The sequence below is a fragment of the Saccostrea cucullata genome, unplaced genomic scaffold (genome assembly GCF_032062105.1).
Source record: "Saccostrea cucullata isolate Sc308-1 unplaced genomic scaffold, CSIRO_AGI_Scuc_v1 ctg541, whole genome shotgun sequence".
Classification (NCBI taxonomy): Eukaryota; Metazoa; Mollusca; class Bivalvia; order Ostreida; family Ostreidae; genus Saccostrea; species Saccostrea cuccullata.
In genome coordinates, this window is record NW_026925038.1 from 183,576 (window position 1) to 197,958 (window position 14,383).

The following is a 14,383-nucleotide window of genomic DNA, read 5'->3' on the forward strand; positions in this document are numbered from 1 at the left end:
TTTTTGTTTAAGAAATTTTTTTTGAATAAATATCAAATATTTTTCATATGGATTTTGTTAATGTCAATCGTTGATGAGAAATTAAATGATTATAATTTTGAAATGCAAAAAGATATTTGAAAACTAAAATTTGCGTATTTAGCAGATATGATTTACGGAATTTGATCCTGAATGTTATTTATCAGTGTACCAAAATAGAGTTAAGCGATCCTCCCTTCCTTGCCATTTGGACGATGGATACCATACAACGCCGAACGATTTTATTTACCAAGCTGTTTCTACAGTCTAATTCAAGTTTCCCTTACGTATGGTAAATCTCATTGGGAAGAGGAAACCTAGTAAAGATTGTGTACATTTGTTTCATTTCAATTCCGGAATAATACATACACACAGATATTACTAAAATAATACCACTGCGTTGAGGTTGCATTAATTAAAAATGTTTCGACAAAGGTTCAACAACAGACAAGAGGTCCATGGGCCACAACGCTCACCTGAGTCAATATGACCCTATCTGTTTTAATCAGCATTTTTTTCTACTCCTATGTAAACTTTGACCTTGTTGTAATCCGATCCTTTTCCGATGTGTCCATATGGATTGAACAAACTTAAATCTACACTTTAAAAGTATACTTCCATATTCAATGAACTTGTCGTGACTTTGCTATTCTTGGGAAGATTTTAAAGAAGTGGACTCACCCTACCCGTCGATGAAAGCAATTAATGAATTTGAATAAACATTAATTTATACTCCCATGATACTTCCATATTAATGTGACTAATCATGACTTTGTTGTGCTTAATTAAAGGCCGAGGTTTTCAACCGTACGGTTTTCCTCAGGTAAGTTTGGTGTGGGGTGGAGTTTAATCGAAGCGGCAGAGAAGCCCCGCGGGAACGACGCTGGCTTGTGTATACTACCTATATACACAGGATGTTACCTGAGCCCCTGAGTGTATTACCTGTATGCGTTTTCCTAAGACTTTGTAAACCGAGGCTGTTTTTTTTTTCATGTTTAGCTCATGAATTGAAATGCGAAATAAAGCTTTTTTGGTTGCAGACAGAATTCTTTCAATTTCTTTCTTTAAAAATAATTGATATTTTTAATAATTCGACATTTTTCATATACAGTGTGTTTCTTAATGAAGTGTTATAACGAAAATACATTTAGCACCAAAATCTGTCGTTGTAATCTGGCGACAAAAAGGGAAGTAATTCAAACTAGTGCTAATTGTAACGGGGACCGTTACAGATGTTCCCCAAACGCTCCCCATTTCCCTTTTGGTGCCATATTCCCTATAAGTTTCATTAAATAGGACAAACTTTATGCATTTGAGACTTTAACAACGTTTACCCAGAAGGGTACCAAGTTCATTCAAATTTTAACATTGCACGCGTGCGCATGTGAATGCGTGTGCGTAATGACCATATCATCTTATCTACACAATCTATATACTTCAATATACTAAATATTAAAATATTTAATCCAAAAGTATTAAAAAAATACGCTCATTCAAGTGTATTTTTGATTTTACTCATTCCACGTGCACGCACGTGCATACATGAACATGGTGACATACCTACTTGTGAAAGTCCATTACATCTATCCATGTTCTAAATCCCACTCAGTTTGATTGAAAACCAAGGGAGTTATAGCTGATTAAAGTTTCAGCCAATCAGATTGCAGCGTACGTTCACGCACGTGTATGGATGTGCATGGTGATCATACCTTCTTGAAGAAGTCCATTATATCTATCTATGTTCCAAATCTCATCCTGTTTGGTTGAAAAATAAGGGAGTTATAGCTATTTAAAGTTTCAGCCAATCAGATTGCAGCGCACGTACACGCACGCGTATGAATGTGCATGGTGACCATACCTTCTTGTAGAAGTCTATTATATCTATCTATGTTCCAAATTCCATTCTGTTTGATTGAAAAACAAGGGAGTTATAGCCATTTAAAGTTTTAGCCAATCAGATTGCAGCGCACGTGCATGCACGTGCTTACATGTCAATTGTTATATATCATATTGTAGTACATCCTAAAGTATGCCTATGTTTTAAATTTTATAGCATTTTGTCAAAAAACAGAAAAGATATTGAGATTTTTGTTTCAGCCAATCAGAGTGAAGCGCACGTGCATGCGCGTGAGTTCATGCTAATTTGACATTATCTACAGTATTAATATATGTTTATATAATGAGTTTCAAATCATTTCATAAAAAATTGTAAAAGTTATAGCTATATTAAGTATATCAGTCAATTCACTCATTTCACGCGCACGCACGTGCAGGCGTATGCGCGCAAAATGACCTTCGTTCCGCACACCTACACAACACACCTATTAACCCTAAAAAGGTTTTAGCTCAGTTGGATGAACAGTTTCTGAGAACACTCGCGGACAAAAAAAGTACCGGAGAAGAAATAAGAAAAAAAAAAATAATAATAATAATAATAAGAAACAGAGTAAAAACAATATGTTCCCAAACTCCGTTTGGGGAACATAATAATAACTAGTGCTAATTGTAACGGGGACCGTTACAGATGTTCCCCAAACCCTCCCCAACTCCCTTTTGGTGCCATATTCCCTGTAAGCTTCATTAAATAAGACAAACTCGATGCATTTGAGACTTTAACAACGTTTACCCAGAAGTGTACAAAGTTCATTCAGATTTTAGCATTGCCCGCGTGCGCATGTGAATGCATGTACGTAATGACCATATCATCTTGTCTACACAATCTATATATTTTAATATACTAAATATAAAAGTATTCAATCCAAAAGTATTAAAAAGATACGCTCATTCAAGTGTTTTTTTGATTTTGCTCATTTCACGTGCACGCACGTGCATACATGAGCATGGTAACCATATCTTTTTGTAGATGTCCGTTACATCTATCTATGTTCCAAATCCCACCCCGTTTGGTTGAAAACCAAGGGAGTTATAGCTGTTTAAAGTTTCAGCCAATCAGATTGCAGTGCACGTACATGCACGTGTATGCATGTGCATGTTGACCATATTTTCTTGTAGTAGTCCAGTATATCTATCTATGTTCCAAATCCCATCTTGTTTGGTTGAAAATCAAGGGAGTTATAGCTATTTGAAGTTTAAGCCAATCAGATTGCAGCGCACGTGCATGCACGTGTTTTTTTGATAATTGCTATATATCATGTTGTAGGATATCCTAATGCATGGCTATTTTCAAAATTTCAAAGGATTTCGTCAAAAAACAAGAAAGATATTGAGACTTTAGTTTCAGCCAATCAGAGCAAAGCGCACGTGTATGCGCGTGAGATCTTGCTATTTTGACCATGTCATATTGTCTATGCTTCTAATATATCCTTATATTATAAGTTTCAAAGCATTTCATCAAAAATTTAAAAAGTTACGCCTATATCAATTAAATCGGTCATTTCACATGTTGCATGTGCACGCTCTTGCAAGCACGTGCGCGCAAAATGACCTTCGTTCCGCAAATCTACATAACATGTCTACTGACCCTAAAAACATTTCACCTTAGTCGGATGTATAGTTTACGAGATCATTCCCGGACAAAAAAGTACCCAGGAAGAAGAAGAAGAAGAAAAATAATAATAATAAGAAACAGAGTAAAAACAATATGTTCCCCAACTTCGTTTGGGGAACATAATTACACGTCGTCTGCGCAAAACGAAAGACGAAAGAGAATCATAAAACAGTCTCTCGGTAAATAACAATGAAACTTAGAAACGATGTTTTGAGAATAAAATGTTGAAGTAGAAATATTATTGTCTAAATAAATATCTTTTTAAGATAAACCTTACTTGATTTTTCCATAACGCATGGTCGTTAAAAATGGCCAGGGCTTCGGATCGGGGTTGATTCCCAGACAGCTATGAAACGGAAAAAGAATATCATCTGCATCGTTTTTTTCTTTCGGGATTCATTATTAATTTCAAACATTAAATACAAAGCAAGATGTTATATTCCGAGTAATTTCTCTTCTAAAACTTATTATTATACCGTAACGTCGTCACCATGTCTTGAAGAAACACGTACAGGTTTGTCTTATAAATATAAATTTGCTTGACTCATGAACAATGTTACAATGTTGTCATACTTCTTTTAAAAAATAATTTTATTTAATTCCATGATACTAGCTTCAAACGCAGGTCGGTTTATTTTGTTAATTAATGGAGGAATAAATGTATTTTGACACGGAAATTAAAATTATCGATTGTAATCCTGATATGAAATCTTCCCTCTTAAAATTAGATTTATAATATATATATTATATAGCCATGATTTTTTGTAATTTGATAGATTGATTATATTTATGGCATATTCTTATGAATTAAAAAAAAAAGAAAAGAACGATTTGATTGCTTCTTTATCACGTTGGCATACAGTGCGGTAGGCATCAAAAGCCTGAAAGTTAATTCGATGGTCGGTACGATCTCCAGACAAGGTGCACAAGATATACACAACAGCAGCAAACTAAATGTCAATCAAATCAAAGCATCCAATCCCAGGCTTAATTTCAGATGATTGACAGAGGTTCTAAGACCAGGTAAATTCGAAGGAGGTGCTTATTTCCTCCCCCTTTAAGATTGTTATGCCCCAGTAATCGAAGATTCGGGGGAATGTAGTTTTTGCCCTGTGCGTCCGACTAGCTGTCCGTTTGTCCGGAAAAAAAAACGTTAAGCTTGCTCATAAGTTTTGAATGGGTGGAGCTCTATGGCTTTTATATGTCACAGGTGTATTCCTTATGACAAGACCTTTCTTTTGGTTGCACCAAATTTGACCTCATTACCTTGACCCTGGAGTTTGACCCACTTTTACCGTTAGTATTAGCGTTTTCATATTTCCCATGTACCGGTATATCCCTTGTGAGAAGACCAAGGGCTTCCTTTTATGTATCAACAATTTTGACTATTGAGTTTAACTAGCATTTGAAAATTTCAACCCTCGCCATCAGCTGCCATTCGGAGGCATCAGTGTTTCACAAACAGATCTTGTTCTTATGCCCCCGTAAACGAAGTTTCGGGGGTACATAGTTTTTGTCGTGTCCTTCTAGCTAGCTGTCTGCAAATACTTTAACCTTGCCTATAACGTTTGATTTAGTGCAGCTATGATTTTTATATTCCATATGTGTATTTCTTGTGACAAGACCTTTCTTTAGGTACCTCCAAATTTGACCTTTACATTGGAGTTTGACCCACTTTTACACAAAAATTCAAAATTTTTACTTTGGCCATATTTTTTGAACAGTAGATATCAGGACTTTTATACTTCATATATGTATTCAATGTGGAAAGACCTTTCATTGGATAACAACAACTTTGACGTTGGAGATGTTCGTACTTGAAAAAACTTTAACCTAGGCCATAACTTTTGAATGCTAAGGGCTAGTGCTCTCATACTTCACATACTGAGTATGTAATCCTTGTGAAATGAAGCTTCATTGGATACCAAGAACTTTGACCCTTTGACCCTGGAGTTTGACTTACTTTTAAGAAACAAACTTTGACCATAACTTTTGAAGGGTTAGAGCTAGTGCTTTCATACTTTTTATCTTTTATCCATGTGACAAGACCTTTCATTATACCCCCGCTTGAAAAGCGGGAGGGTATATAGTAATCGTTAATTCCGTCCGTCTGTACGTCTGTCCGTCTGTTACGCTTTGGGGTACCCATCTCTTATCCGCAACTCCTCTCATACCACTGAATGAAATTTGATGAAACTTTCACAGAATCTTTATTACATATTGCCATTGTGCACCTCCTATTTTACTTTTTGATCCGACACATATTTTGGGTTTCCCGGGCACAGCAAAACATGGACTTTGTCATCAGTTATAATCATATGGGAGGCGGGGGGTATCATTTAGTGAGCTCATTGCTCACAGTACCTCTAGTTTGTATCAGAAATTTTGGTCCTTTGACCTTGACTTTGGAGTTTGCCCTACTTTTTATAAACATTTTAACCTTGGCCATAATTTTGGAAGGGTTAGGGCTAAAGCCTTCCATACCTCACATATGTCTTCTTTGTGGTAATACCTTTCATTGGAAACCAATTGCCTTCACCTTTGACCTTGGAAATTTCCGTACTTATGAAAAAACTTTAACCTTGACCTACTTTCATATATCACATTTGTATTTCCAAGGATAAAACCATACTTTGGGTACCAATATGTTACATTTGCATAAGTTTAAGAAAAGTTCTATCTTCGCTATGTTGCCATACGGGAGCATCAGTGTTTCACAAACACATCTTGTTTTAATTTTATACCCCCCGCTTAAAAAGTGGGAGGTTATAGTGTAATCAGTATGTCCGTCTGTACGTCCGTCCGTCTGTCTGTTATGCTTTGGGGTACCCATCTCTTATCCGCAACTCCTCTTATACCACTGAGTGAAATTTAATGAAACTTTCACAGAATCTTTATTACATATTGCCATTGTGCACCTCCTATTTAACTTTTTGATCCGACACATATTTTTGGTTTCCCGGCCACAGCAAAACATGGACTTTTCCATTATAATCATATGGGAGGCGGGGGATATCATTTAGTGAGCTCATTCTCACAGTACCTCTAGTTTTTTATTGTAAAATGCTATGTTTAATTCTGATAGCCTGAGAATGCCTTTATAACAAATGTCTGCTGTATTTTTAGTCCCCTGATTTCACTGAGAAGTTGGGTAATCAATTTCGGTCAGTTTGTTTGTCCGTCTGTCTGCATTTCTGTCTGTAACATTTTCTTTTTCGCGCGATATTTCGGGATTTTTAGGTTATTGCAATGAAATTCTATAAAATAACTCCCTATGACTTAAAGGAGACCCCAATTGATTTTGATATCAAAAGGCCGAGGTCATGAACTGATTAAGTCTTTCCTGCTTAAACAATTTGTTTCAGCGCAATATCTCGCGAAGCCTTTGAGCTTTTACAATAAGATTTTACATCACATCTACCTACATGTAAGGAAGAACACTTACTGATTTGGAGGCCAAAAGTTCAAAGTCGTGAATTCATATTTTCGCTCTATTAAACTTTCACTTTCCGGCGATATGTCAAAAAGCTTTTGCAATGAAATTTTATACCATAAATCCCTATGACCCGCCCACCCCTCTTAAACCCCCTCCCCCCTTCTGGATTCGCATGTGCTCTTCATTTTCTTTGAGCTGAAGACGACGATTCCCTGAATTAGCTTAAATATTTTGTCTCTTTGCTTAAAAACGCTCTATACCAAAATTGGTTGAAATTAATTGCATGAACAATTTTATGAGAATAAAGAGGCTAAAAATGTTCAAAATCTTATCACTGACGAATGGAAGAGGGACAAAATGCATAGCAATAAGAACAACTGAGTGTCACTCGTTTAACCTAATAAAATGAAGAAACCTTTTATTTATCATGCAAGAAATTAAAGATGACTTGAAGGGAAATAGGCACATATTCCCAGTCTTTATTCTGCAATATTAGCTGTAGAATTTAATAACGAATTTTTCACAAGCTACAACGGAAAAGAATATACAGAAGTATGGACTACTTTATAGTTGATAATTTTCGAAAACCCAAGATACATCAACTGACAAACTTCGATGATTATAAGCCAATAAATACCTGAGATATTCAAAAGTAGGTCACCGTGGTCGTCATCCTCCGAAAACCTAAGATGCATCAACTTACAAAGTTTGATGATTCTAAGCCAGTAAGTACAGGAGATACTTAAATAAAGCCAAAATGTCAAAAGTAGGTCTCTTTTTGGTCGCCATTCTCCGAAAACCCATGATGCATCAACTGACAAAGTTTAATGATTCTAAGCCAATAAGTCCTAAGATACTTATATATAGCCATAAAATGTTGAAATTAGGTCACTGTGACCTACATTTTGGTTGACGTTTTTCGAAGTCCCAAGATACATCTACTGACAAAGTTTAATGATCATAGGTCTGCAAGTATTCAAAATATGCTTTTTAAACAATTTGAAAACAAATGCCTGCCAAATTCAAAAAGTAGGTCACAGTGACCTTCTTTTTCAAAAATATGTTTTAAGGCCCCAATATGCATCAACTTACAAGATTTGATGATTCTTAACCTCTCAGTGTCTGAAATATTGGGATTAAATGTTTTAGAAAGAATTAGCCATAAAATTCAAAAAGTAGGTCACGGTAACCTACTTTTAAGTTGACATTGTTTGAGGACCTCAGACACATCAACTGACAAAGTTTGAAGATCATAGGCTTCAAAGTGTTCAAAATATGCCTCCAAATCAATTTGAAAACAAATGCCAGAAAAAATTTAAAAGTAGGTCACCATGACCTACGTTTGAATTAACATGATTTGAAGTTCTAAGATGCATCAACTTACAAGATTTGATGATCCGAGTCTTTATAGCAAGCAAAATATAAACATTTTTATAAAATGTAAATTTAGGTCAACTTTGAAGTGACCCTGAGACCACGCCCTTTGCCCCAGGGTAATTAATTCCCTGTGCAAATTTTAATCAACATATCCTGATCCTTGTATGCAAGTTTGGTGAAAATCTGCCTGGTGGTTCTGGAGAAAAAGATTTCTTAGCAACCAGTACTTTTGGTTTTGTTTTCCTGATTATCTCCCCTTGTTTAAGGGTCCCAACCCTAGTTTTAGTATAAATGGTTGCCCTTGGGCCAAGGATACCCTGTGACAAATTTGAAACTGATTGGCCAAGGGGTTCTTGAGTTATTGCCCATATTCTAAAAAGTTTACGCACATCACACAAATGGCCACAGCATTAGCTCTTTGAGCCTTTGGCTCAGAAGAACTAAATAAACAGAATGATAGGAACAAAAGCTGAGACCTTTATTACAGAAGATCAGCAACATAGCACTACAACATGGATATGACAATCATGTGACAGTCATGTGACGATCATGTGATTGGAGTGTAGCAGAACATCAGTAATGGTTTGGCACACAAAACATGGTGGTACAATGGTTATCAGCATACAACAGATATTTATATCAGATCAGCAAGGTTACTTACAACATACTGATATGTCAAGGTGAATTTTCTTGAATGTTAATTTTAAACAACCATAATAACACAGATTTATGGAATAAAAAATATTACAACTTTACATCACATTGAACATAAACACTCATTTGATTGATATAAAACTTGTCACTATATCCCAACAGTGAAAAATTGAGCTATTTGATGCATTAAATGTTACATCTGTTTCAGTATTACTAAACATATCATAGTCAGTCTTAATACATGTATCATTTGAATTTTGCACATTGAAAAAAAGTCATTTGATTGCAGCTGTTTAATTACAGGACTATTGTTATTACTTTTCAGAACTTCAGACACTATTCAAAGTAACTTAAGTACTGTTTAATACTACTTTTTTCATATTGCCCCTCACATTAGCATTGTGTTTCAAGAGAGACAACTCTAGGTCTGATATGTGACCAAAGACTGATTCAGATAGTAATACGAAATTATCACGGATAATGTCTATACATGAACACATTAACATTTTAAACGGAAATGTCAATGAAAGGAGAAAAAACAACCTTCTGTTACAACAGTATAGTAAGTACCTGACTTAATCAGCAATTAAAACACTTAGTACATAATGATATACACCTCTGCTACATGTACATAGTTTTGCTTCCCTTAAAGAAAATATAACACTCTAAAAACCAAATACCATAATGTTTGACAAAATATTACAATGTACATGAAGGAAAGCAAAAGGAAAAATTTTGACCTAAAGAAAGTCACGTCATAAAATAAAATAGCATTAAGAACCAGCAAAATGGAACCAGCATTTGGTAACCATGGTAACTGCTCGCTGTTCAAGACTTGCGGGATTCAGAGTTGTCTCTGACTTGGAATGATTTTGTCACAAACATTTCTCTGGTAATGATATGGTTCTCAACCTGATAGTATTGTACATGTACATGTATCTGTGTACATAATTAGTTGTCACAAAATAATATCATTAATATCAATCCACCCTGTACAAAACTACACAGGTATGTGAGATTCATTGCTTTATCTTAATTCTGTGAAAATGCAAACAAAATGACTAATGGAATTATACATCGATGACCAACATAAATAATTCTGAGACATTAAAAACATGCAGCTAACCCCCATCCGTTACAGTGTCTGGGTACATTTTCTGTGATGCAGAAATTTGGAACTGGAATATGCTGAGCAAGTTGATTTCTTTTATTTTGGAAGCAAAGAAATAGGTTCAAAACAGATTGAAGTTTTTTACTTGGAAGAAGAAATGCTACAACTACCTTTCTAATATACCTGATTAAAAATTAACTCCTGGATCAATGAACTTTATTGCACTCATGTTCACAGATACCCCCATAAATGTATTGTAAATGAAAACAGTTTGTTGATGTTTTTTTTACAGTAAATATGTTGACTAGAAAAACATTGGCATAAAAAAGTCGTAAAATCCCTTGACCATAAAAATACTATTAAGTATTTTCTGTTTTCAAAAAAAAAAAAATCTATATCAATATCTGAATGATTTACTTTAAATACATGAATATCTAATGCTTCTATTTAAGTTTAGATAAAAAAAGAACACTTGTCATGTGAAAAAATCATATTCCAGACATTGTAATACACTGTATTATGATTTTTTTTTTAAAAATTTTTATCTCAGATTATTTTTTAAGATTTGTATAAAACAAAAAAAATGTGTGGGAAATTCCTGCTTGTATAACAAAATACAGTCAGAGAAGTAAAAATGTTCAATATACATGTACATGTATCTGTGATGTTGGGGAATCTATAATGTAGAGAATGAGAGATAATCCTGGTGTTTGACATATCTGAAATATCTAACATAACTGACATACCACCTGGTGTTTATTTATCTGACATACTGCAGTTAGGTTGCAGAATGAAATATATTCCTGGTATTTGTCAATCTCCAAATTATCAGGGTTTTCTGTATTAATAATTGTGTTATTCAGTATTCACTTATGTCAGTTTTCAGTTGGGAATATGTAAAACTTGAGTGGTAAATTCCTGTTCAAAGATTGACTCTTAAATTCCTTTAATCAAATCCTGAGATGATAATAGTACATTGACAACAGGCTGATTCATACATACATGTACATGTAAAGTCAAGTGTTAATTAACTTAAACTTCCTTCCAAAAAATTGAAACGGAAAAGATAAACCATTAGGATGTCTCCTCTAGATGTTCGATACATTGCTTTACTGCTGTGATCTAATATTTATATAACTTCCTGATAATTTTATTTTTTGATTATTACATCTAAAATAGAAAATTTACTTTCCTTTTAATTTCACTTTTTTCTTGTTTCAGATCATGGATATTTTTTTGTACAGAAGTAATTTTATATTAGGATATTTATGTAAACCAGACAGAAATTTTAATTCAACATTAAGAGAGAGAGAAAGATTTAAACTTCACCGGTAGTGAACTAACAGACTTTTACATCAATAACAATTACAACAATTAACAAGTGGAGATTACTCATGGTAAAACAAGAATATTTCAACATTAATTTTTAGACATTGGTTTTGAAACATAAACTTAAAAACAACCAATGCTATATTAACATAGTGGTTTTCTGATGGTTTTGGTTTCAGCAAAATACAGTGAAGAGGTAACATATTCAGCAGATCTGACTCAAAATGTACAACCTGTAACCATGGTAACAGTAAATGAGGATAAAAAGGTGGGACAATAAAGCACATGTAATATACTGGATATAAATATCCCACACAACATCAGAATCTTTACTTCTTTTTCCCTGCCGGCCCTGGGGGTTTATCTTGTATAGCTAACATCTGTGAGTATTCCTCAAATGTATTATAGGATACATCTTCCTTTATCTGAAATGCCCAGTGTCCAAATTTGAGTGCTGTCTCCACATTGTCCTGATCATCATCAAATAAGATGATTTCCTGGGGTTTTATGATGACTTTTTGTCTATTGTAGACCTCTGTTAATACTGCTGTGATGTGGGCTTCTTTCCCTAAGTACTCGTAATTATGTCTCTCTCGGAATTCTATTGTATTGGCTTGTACATATATTTTTTCTGCATCCCTGAAAAGAGTGTGTACTTTGCAATGGAAATTCAAGTAATTAAATGAAAAATTTGCCAACATAATCATATATTAATGTTTTATAAAATTGACAAAAAATAACACATCAACACAGTGCGACTGCAGCAAGCTAAATGGGCTGAGAGCCAGGGGGGTATATTGGGAAGTGCTCTACCAATTGAGCTCAAGGGTTAACCCACTAGCCCAAGCTAGTAGGATGCCATGTTTTTTACACTGTTACATTGTCCCCCTCCAGAGAATGAGATGTCCTCATCTCTTTCGGAGTGCTGATACCTGTAGAGCGAAGTTCTAAGGGCAATCACTCTCATCTGCCAGAGAATACCCGGGCCTCATGTTGGGCGCCAAATGTAACAGAGACAATTTATTGCCTCTGCTGGGGATTGAACCTGAGACTTCTGGCTTGCCAGTCCAGTGCTCTACCAATTGAGCTAAACTAGCCTAAAGGATTAACCCATTAGCCCAAGCTATAGTAGGATGCCGTGTTTCTTACACAGGTACTATGCAGACATTTAAAATTTTCTGGATAGAACCTCTGTCCTATTTACTTTGCTACTTTGCTAAACACAATGAACACAATGAACAAATTCTATCATAAACCATAGTTTGTGGGACACTATCATTTTAATGCATGTTCCACCTACTGATCTAGTACTAACAGTAAGAATTTACACTGCAAGTGTAAAACTTTGTCAGTCATTTAAATTTATTGAAAGAATGTGCATACATTTTTTTTTTTTTTTTTTTTTTTTTTTTTTTTTTTTGCATTACTTTACATGCCTTATAAAAAAAATTAAATCTTCTTTACTTTTTCAGTAGTTTCTTCAGCAGTTCACGAATGACCCAGGGCTGAGAATGGAAGGTGACAATACACACGATAAGCTCCCTCTGTAGTGAAACTTCCAACAGGTCCTTCATACAGGGCCGAATGTGCTTGGCAAGATTGTCCGTGGAGTCCTTCCATACTCCACCTGAGTGAATTTTAATCAATGTTTGATCGAAATCAACAGCTACCACACGAATGCCCTTCTTCTCAATGCTCGACACCAGATTGACGACAGAACTTTTCGCCTTCTCTCTTGATGTAGTCATTTTTAAGGTGTCAATGTGTGAAACGTACAAAATATTTCAAAACAGTCCAATTTCTGTTTGGTTTTGCAGGAAAATACAACTTCTGCATGGTTTGGCCTTCAGGTTTTGACATCCATGACACCACCGGAAATGAAATTAATTATGTGAAAGTTTACTCGAAAACGTAACAGTTCCGGATAATGTTGCTTTAATCGAGCACTATCAACAGGATCACAGACACATTATAACAATATTTAATTTAGTTATTAAAAAAATAGCCCCAAGAGAAGGGGTTTTTATGCGAGAAATACCTATAAAAAGACCGATAAGGCCATCGGAAATGGGGGTGTGCGCAACAGTGAACTTTTTTAGGCCTAAATAAAAATATTTTTGAAAAAAAAATTAAAGGCAATAAGCCCACGGATAGTTAGAATGATCTAATTGTGTCTCGGTACAAGCCCTCACCACAGGTCCGTAGGACAATATCATTTTAACGATAGAACATTCTATCTATCCCACGGAGGTCTAGATCTGCGTCTCCTAAAAAATCTTGCCAGTATAGAATATTTTATAGAAAACCCGGGACCTATAGGTCACTGGGAAAACGAAGTTACTTTATGAAATGCCTCTCCATAATTACAAATATTTAATGTTATGTAGTCTGATTTCTTGAAGATGAAATACATTTTTTATTTCATTGTTCAATAAACATGTATCAGGACTTAAGTTATGAATTTTTTTAGAGAATATAAATACGATCTGTAAGAATTTATTAAGTTTATTTAATAGAAACAAGTTATATGGCTTATGGGTAATGAAAATGATCATATGTTACCACAAGTTGCCCAAAACTGGAAATAAATACTTGACTGACTGACTGACTTATATTTTACAAATTCTTTTACTCCCCCCCCCCCCCCTCCCACACCGTGTCCCTCTTGATTTCAGAATATATTTCAAAGTTGTTGACAAAGAAAAAATATATCATTAAACTTTATACGTACTTTCCTGATTTGAGATTTTAGGGCCGGGCTATAGGGGAAACCAAGATATTTTTAATGAACAAAGACAACTATACTGAGTCGATAGTATTCGCGTGAAGGGCGTGAGTCAAGGAATTTGCTCCAGGAAGGGGGTCCCCCGACCCCCTCTAGATTTGCGTAGCTGTATTCGTAAATATTATTATATTAGTGTATTAACAGATCTATCAACAATTATGAAAA

General features: G+C 34.8%; 1 protein-coding gene across 1 annotated transcript; it reads right to left on the reverse strand.

The window, feature by feature from the left end:
- Positions 1–8,803: 8,803 nt before the first annotated feature.
- Positions 8,804–13,316, reverse strand: LOC134267873 (uncharacterized). Its single transcript, XM_062750082.1, has 2 exons — positions 12,898–13,316; positions 8,804–12,072 (listed from the first exon to the last, which is right to left on the reverse strand). Exons 1-2 carry the CDS (start codon positions 13,179–13,181, stop codon positions 11,763–11,765), a joined length of 594 nt encoding a protein of 197 aa, XP_062606066.1. The 5' UTR covers positions 13,182–13,316; the 3' UTR covers positions 8,804–11,762.
- Between the last annotated feature and the right edge of the window lie 1,067 nt (positions 13,317–14,383).

What these genes read in the sequence shown, in the direction of transcription:
- LOC134267873 (XM_062750082.1), bottom strand. Translation starts at nt 13,181, where the DNA reads ATGACTACATCAAGAGAGAAGGCGAAAAGTTCTGTCGTCAATCTGGTG. An exon ending in CTGAAGAAACTACTGAAAAA is followed by an intron (nt 12,073 to 12,897) that starts GTAAAGAAGATT and finishes CACTCTTTTCAG; the next exon opens with GGATGCAGAAAAAATATATG.